Source organism: Vigna angularis, chromosome 4 (genome assembly GCF_016808095.1).
Source record: "Vigna angularis cultivar LongXiaoDou No.4 chromosome 4, ASM1680809v1, whole genome shotgun sequence".
NCBI lineage: Eukaryota > Viridiplantae > Streptophyta > Magnoliopsida > Fabales > Fabaceae > Vigna > Vigna angularis.
Window position 1 is genome coordinate 1,652,188 of NC_068973.1, and position 7,354 is coordinate 1,659,541.

At 34.8% G+C, this 7,354-nt stretch overlaps 1 protein-coding gene across 1 annotated transcript; it reads left to right on the forward strand.

The window, feature by feature from the left end:
* Nucleotides 1-331: 331 nt before the first annotated feature.
* Nucleotides 332-6,137, forward strand: LOC108321037 (vacuolar-sorting receptor 6). Its single transcript, XM_017552665.2, has 13 exons — nucleotides 332-986; nucleotides 1,863-2,555; nucleotides 2,636-2,724; nucleotides 2,882-2,951; nucleotides 3,675-3,758; nucleotides 3,870-3,946; nucleotides 4,074-4,155; nucleotides 4,531-4,613; nucleotides 4,729-4,792; nucleotides 4,903-5,031; nucleotides 5,166-5,269; nucleotides 5,380-5,494; nucleotides 5,770-6,137. The coding sequence occupies exons 1-12, from the start codon at nucleotides 692-694 to the stop codon at nucleotides 5,491-5,493; spliced, it is 1,884 nt and encodes a 627-aa protein (XP_017408154.1). The 5' UTR covers nucleotides 332-691; the 3' UTR covers nucleotide 5,494; nucleotides 5,770-6,137.
* The last annotated feature ends 1,217 nt before the right edge of the window (nucleotides 6,138-7,354 follow it).

Below are 7,354 nucleotides of genomic sequence, written 5' to 3' on the forward strand. Positions count from 1 at the left end.
AGCTTTTGTTTTTTATTCAGTGTTTTGACCATAAACTTTTTTTGTCATTTTTTTTGAGTTAAGCATACTTTATAAATTTACTTTTTTACAGCAATGACATCGAACAAGTTCGGTTAAATTTAAAATAAACATTCCTATATTTTAATAAATATAAAAAAGATAAAAAGTGTTTTTACTAACAGTTTATTTTTAAAATAAAAACAATTCAGACAAACATATAAAATAAATAGAAATTTATATACTTTATTAATAATTTGTATTAATTAAAAATAAAAGGCGACAAAGACTTTCCCTCCATGGAGTAAAGATATATAAATTCTGATTCACGTAACAAAACAAAAAGAAAAAGAAAAAGAAAAAAAGGAAGTGTATGTTGTGTTGGCGCGCGCGCGTGTGTCTTACTGTAGAGGTAGCTCCCCTGACTCCGTCCACCACCTCCTCTTCCTTTCACCTGTCGTTTACCCTCGCTTTACGTCACCGGTTGATTGCGAAACGCAAACCTCCGCACCATTAAACGACACACAGCTCTCTCTCTTTCTCTCTCTCTCTAAGCAAAACTTTTCACCGGTACGACCCAGACAGTTACACAATCTTCAACCACACGCCTTCTCCTTCTTCTTCTTCTTCTTCTTCTTCTTCTTCTTCTTCTTCTTCTTCACTTCTTCACTAACATCACCAACGCAAATTAACCATGAAACTGTGCGTTGCTGCGGCTGCGGCCGTCACTCTGTTTGCGGCGTGGCTGATTCTTGTCGACGCGCGGTTTGTGGTGGAGAAGAGCAGCATAACTGTTCTTTCGCCGCACAAGATGCGGACGAAACGTGACGGCGCCATCGGTAACTTTGGCCTTCCTGACTACGGAGGATTCATCGTTGGCTCTGTGGTGTATCCAGCCAAAGGCTCGCACGGTTGTCAGGTCTTCGACGGAGATAAGCCCTTCAAACTTCAGTCCTATCGTCCTACTATTGTTCTTCTTGATCGTGGAGGTATCTATCTATATATCTATCAATCTATATGTGCATCTATCAGTTTCTTCTGTTTTGTCTTCGTTGACTTTGATTCGTTCATCGTGTGCGCTTCATGTTTCATTCACGGTGTGTTAGTTTACTGTTACATGATCCTTTTTTATTTGTATGGTGTGTTCTGAAACTAGTTATGTTCGTTGATAGTTTATACGTTGGTTCTACTATGGAATAGGTTTATCTGTTAATTGGTCCTGTTCTTTTTTCTTGTTATATTTTCTCTTTTTATTGAGTTTCTTATCTTTTAGTGAAATATGAAGAGAAATGAAGTCCTGCTGTTTCTTATTTTGACAGTTAGTCTAGTCATTGTTTCTTCTTAATTTGGCTTTCTTTTCCAGTTCGGATAAGTGGCTTAATTAAGCGCTTATCACGTAAGTTCACTTTGTATAAACTGTTTATATACCAGAGAAAAAAAAATTGGGGAGTTATCCTAGAGAATTCGTTCGTGTTTGGATGAATTTCTTCCAAAATACTTATTAATATAACAAAATATGAAAGAAAAATGAAGTAAACTAATTTTATATGTTAAAATTAATTCATATATAAAATAATAAACTAACTTACAAAGAGTCTCTTATATTAATTTCCCATAAAATTGATTTTTAACTTACGTAATTTTATTCCAAATGTTTACACAAGTACTTGTCTTATGATAGGTCCGTATAAACTATAAATAAGCTCTTATAAACAGATTCTTGGATGTTTCTTTTAATGAATCCTTAAGGCAACAAAAGAACATGGCTCAGAAGCATTTAATGGGAGCTTCAATAATCCTTTTCTATTATTATTCTTACTATCCATATTTGTGATGCTTACTGGGAAATTTATTTGCACTTGTAGAGTGTTATTTTGCCTTGAAGGTTTGGCATGCACAACTAGCTGGTGCTGCAGCAGTTTTGGTGACTGACAGCATTGATGAGTCTCTTATAACCATGGATTCTCCGGAGGAGAGCTCTGATGCTGATGGATACATCGAGAAGATTGTGATTCCATCAGCTCTGATAGAAAAATCCTTTGGTGATTCGTTGAAGGACGCTTTGAAGAACAAAGATGAAGTTTTGCTGAGAATTGACTGGAGAGAGTCAGTACCTCACCCTGATAACAGAGTTGAGTATGAGTTTTGGACCAACAGCAATGATGAATGTGGAGCTCGTTGTGAGGAACAGATGAATTTCGTGAAGAGTTTTAAAGGTCATGCTCAGATTCTTGAGAGGGGTGGCTACACCTTGTTCACACCACACTATATAACGTGGTTTTGTCCACCGCCCTTCATTCTTAGCAGTCAGTGTAAATCGCAGTGTATAAACCATGGGAGATATTGTGCCCCGGATCCAGAGAAGGATTTTGGAGAGGGATATGAAGGAAAGGATGTGGTGTATGAAAATTTGAGGCAGCTGTGTGTCCATAGGGTTGCCAATGAGAGCAACCGTTCATGGGTCTGGTGGGATTATGTGACAGATTTCCATATCAGATGTTCTATGAAGGAGAAAAGATACAGCAAAGATTGTGCTGAGGAAGTGATGAAGTCATTGGGTAAATATTACTATTTGATGCTGTTGAGTCAAATAAATTGTTTTCTCTTTTATTGTGAAAGTTAAATCTTAATGCTACAGATCTGCCTATGGAGAAAATTAAAAAATGCATGGGTGATCCTGAAGCAGATGTGGAGAATGAAGTGCTAAAGAATGAGCAACAAGTCCAGGTCACATTTTAATATTTGTTGCTATGTCTTTAGAAAAATTAAAGAAAAAAGTGTTATAACTGTCATAAAAAAGGCTCCAGTATAAAATGAAGTACCAAATCCAGACGATTACATAATTCAACAATTGATGTACTTGTGTTTCATTTGTGATATTCAGATCGGTAGAGGATCTCGTGGTGATATCACCATTTTGCCAACATTGGTTTTAAACAATGTCCAGTATAGAGGTTAGTTACTTAAATCCCTACATGAAATCAAGTAAATTGAACAAGTCATGCTTTTACTGATCTTCAATAATGTATGAGTGACCTATGCATTCTTTTATTGAATTTGGATATCAAAATCCTGTTTTAAGGGTCCAGAAAAAATGCTCTTACTCTCTACATTTTATGACTTTTGGTTCTACATATTTCCCTGGCTGGGCCACTAAAAAGCTCCTTGAATTTTAACTATGCAATGCTTCTGTCTAAAACTAGAGCATCAACCATAGTGATCATCTCCCGAGACGTAAATGGAGAACATTTTTCTGTTAACGCAAAAGGACATGTTTCCTTATCCGAAAACTAGTTTAGACTCACGGAAGATTTGAATTTGATACGGGATGTCAACCTAATTCTTGTTTATAAATTTAGGGTTTTGACTCTGCCTTTACGTTATTGAAAAACTTGGTTTTCTTTCTCACTCGAAGCAGATTGGTGTAGTTTAGAACTTCTTTAGTGCTCTCTAATGTAGTTTTGTTCTTCTGTGTGATCTTATTGCATTCCTTTATCTCTTGCTTGTATATTATGGGCTCTATGCTTTTTATTTTAGTTGATTGGTTAGTTGAATGTCTTAATTTGTTATTGGTGTAATGTAGAGGATGCTTGTGTTGTATGTCAACTTCAACTATCCTTTGTATGAACATACCTGATATATCTGATTTCTGAATATTATATTCATCTCGTCTAAAGGAAAATTGGAGAGAACTGCTGTACTGAAGGCTGTATGTTCTGGGTTTAAGGAGACTACTGAACCTTCAGTTTGTTTAAGTGGAGGTTAGCGTGCTTGATATCTTATTATATGAATTTCACTGATGATTGACTCTTCTAGTTCTAAAAGTCTAGTGTGTAATATCTAAATTATACATCCTGGTTTGAGTTTACCAGATGTTGAGACTAATGAGTGTCTTGAAAGAAATGGAGGATGCTGGGAAGACAAAAAGGCCAACATAACTGCTTGCAAGGTATAAAATAAGGAATTGCTGTTACGGTTTCCCTTCCCCAAAGTTAGAATCATTGGAAATGATGTATGGTAGCCATGTGTGTCTGCTTATGATTGACTACAAACTTAGCCTTTATACTTTTATTCAGGACACATTCAGGGGAAGAGTTTGCGAGTGCCCTGTTGTGAACGGTGTTCAGTATAAGGGTGATGGCTATACTACATGTGAAGGTATGCATTTTTCAATCTAAAAAGTTATTTTAGAATATCAAAATATTCGTTTCTCTTTTCTCATACAACAAGATGGCTATGGGAGCCAGAGATTAAAAGCCCCATTTCAATATTGCTAGAATTGATTTATTCAAGCCAGTCATCTCTGTTTCTCTTTGGAGAGTCTTGTGTGTCGGTGCCTATGGCTGCTAGGAATAAATTAATAAAATATTCAAATACTACAGATGAGTTAATGTATATTTAGAATGACCAAACTACTAAAAAAGTCGTAGTAGGGTCCATATTAAGAGGCAATTGTTTTGTTTCTGTATTCGACAGTTATATGTTCTGATTCATGACGTTTCTGAGGTTTATATTCTTTTCCTTATATGACAGCTTTTGGACCTGCAAGGTGTTCTATAAACAATGGTGGTTGTTGGTCAGAAACTAAAAACGGAGTTACTTTCTCAGCTTGCTCAGTTCAGTACTGCATAGCCTAACTTTCATTTTATCTTCTGATTATTGAAAGACTTATTCGACCACTTTCCTTCACATCCCTCTTGGCTAACTGAATTCCCTTCTGTATAAATGAAGGACTCTAAGGCGAATGGTTGTCAATGCCCGGTTGGGTTTGTTGGGGATGGTTATAAATGCGAAGGTAACATTTGATTTTACTGTGGCAAGCAATTAAGCAAATGTTCTTTTCTTCGTACGATCAATTTTTTAAATATAGAAATCTACCTAAAAACGTGTTTTGATCTTATTCAGATGTTGACGAATGTAAGGAAAGAAGTGCTTGTCAGTGTGATGGCTGCAGCTGCAAGGACACTTGGGGTGGTTACGATTGTAAATGCAAGGGAAATCTTCTATATATAAAGGAACAAGATGTCTGTATTGGTAAGATATTAAAGCCCATCTGTTACTTTGCTATTATTACTACTGTCAATTTGTGATCCCACCACCATAACTAATGTTTTCTAAAGAAAATTCAGTTTGTTTATGATTAGAATTTTGCTATCTGTCTCACGCAGAAAGAAGTGGATCACGATTTGGACGGTTCCTTGCCTTTGTGGTCATAGCAGTTGTTTTGGGCGCTGGTCTAGCTGGTTACGTGTTCTACAAATATAGGCTCCGGGTAAGCCTAATTCATTCTCAACTACAGATAATGTTACACAGTTCATGTTAAATTGGAAATCCAAATTATCACCAATCACTACATTAGTTTACGTGTCTCTTTTTTTGTAGTCTTACATGGATTCCGAGATCATGGCTATCATGTCACAATACATGCCACTGGACCAGCAAAATAACGTAGTTCATGCTGAAGCTCAGCCTTTACGACAAGAAGGCACCGCGTAAGGTATATTCAATATTCATATCTCTTCACCTATTAACCAAAGACAAAACTTAGACGCAGTTCAAGTTTATCTGATATTGTTCTTTGATTAGAATTGATGTTTTACTTAGTAATTTACGTTATAAAAGGTTTTCATAAATGGTCCACATAAGTTATCAAGGTGCAAACATGCAAGGAACTGCATTCACATTTTGTCCTTCAACTAATTTACTGCATTTGAGCCAGCTTTTATGGGGAACAATCTTCTTATTTTACCATTATCTGTATTCTGCCTGCAGACATACATGATAAGTAAAAGTAGTCAAAGGAACTCGTTGCACTATAGAATCCATTTGATAGATGGATTATAAACAGGTCTGGCTATGTGGATTTGAATCCATTTGACAGCGAGGGAAGATCAGTACTTTACTGTAGGATAATTATGCGAACGATTGGAATGCATACAGAAATTTTCTGCATAGAATAATTTCCAATTTCCACAGTTTGTAAATAGAACTTTTGAGATGTACATGTATACCTTAGATAGAGAATAAGGATCCATGTGATGTTAGAGAACAACTTATGACAACATTGATACCAAGTTGTCAATACAAGGACATCACTCTGCTTCTTCTTTGTGGCCTAAATATAGTTTTTGGTTCACCAATCGAATATCTCTTCTTAATCAAATCTGCTCAATTCAATCTATCAAGTTCTTTTCAATGTCTTAGTCTGTTGCAGCCATGTATCAAGGCTTATAATAAGCAAAAACTTACATAAAGTACTTATGGTACCGGTATTCTCCAATCAGATTAGGAGTTTTACTTTGGTAATTTACACTTAATTTAATATATTACATATTATGAAGGTGCTAAGGGAATGGGAATAATACCAACAATATCATATCATAGGTACTGTACGTAATTTTTTTATTTATAAAATATATATTTCATTGTTTTATCAAACATTTACAAAGTCTTAATCAAACTCCGTTCCCCTCCCCCCCATCCCCCCTATTTCTCTGATAAGAATCTGATATTACAGAATTAGGATTTGATAACAACAACAACAACACAATTTTAATTTTTTTATTATAAATAATAAAAACAATTTTATTTCAATATAATTTTCATTACTTATATTTAAATTTATATCCTATTTCTATGCAAGGATAAATTAATAATTATCTATTTTTTTAATTGAAACATTACTTTAATCTATCATATCCATTACATCATTAAACTCCCACAAACTTTCCCTTTAAAATCCCTTAACAACACCACAATCCCATTTTCATCCCCTCAATAAACACTATCTAACTGACAATTTACAACAATCTTATATAGATATAATGAAGAAGGGTCTATATTCATATAAAGGACTAACATTTGTTGTTACCTTGTGTCTTCCAAGCCCATAAATTCATCTTTCAAAGCTTCTTAAGCTTTCTTCCATTTTTTTCTTTTTCTCTCCAAAGTTATATCTCCTTCTTATTGTTTCATTTTCCCCTCTAAAGTAATCTTCACTTTCTTTTCTCTCAGTTCTATTGATTATTGCATGCTTGTAGTAGCCTTATAAAGGCATTAATCCATTATCCTGTCACTTGGGAAGTGAAAACGTAACAACATAAATTACACGTGTTAAGTTATCCAATGTGACATTGATTATTCATTATAATGTATCATTTACATTATCATGCCATCTGTAACATCCCGATTATATAATAACAAATATTACATAATAAAGACGTCAACATTCCAATAAAGAGAACAGTTGGATCATGACGTGTAATTAAAGTACGAAATTACAGTCATCTAAAATAAAAGAAACGGAAAATTTAAACTTAACCAGTTTACAGATTCGAACACTACACGTGTTCCGATA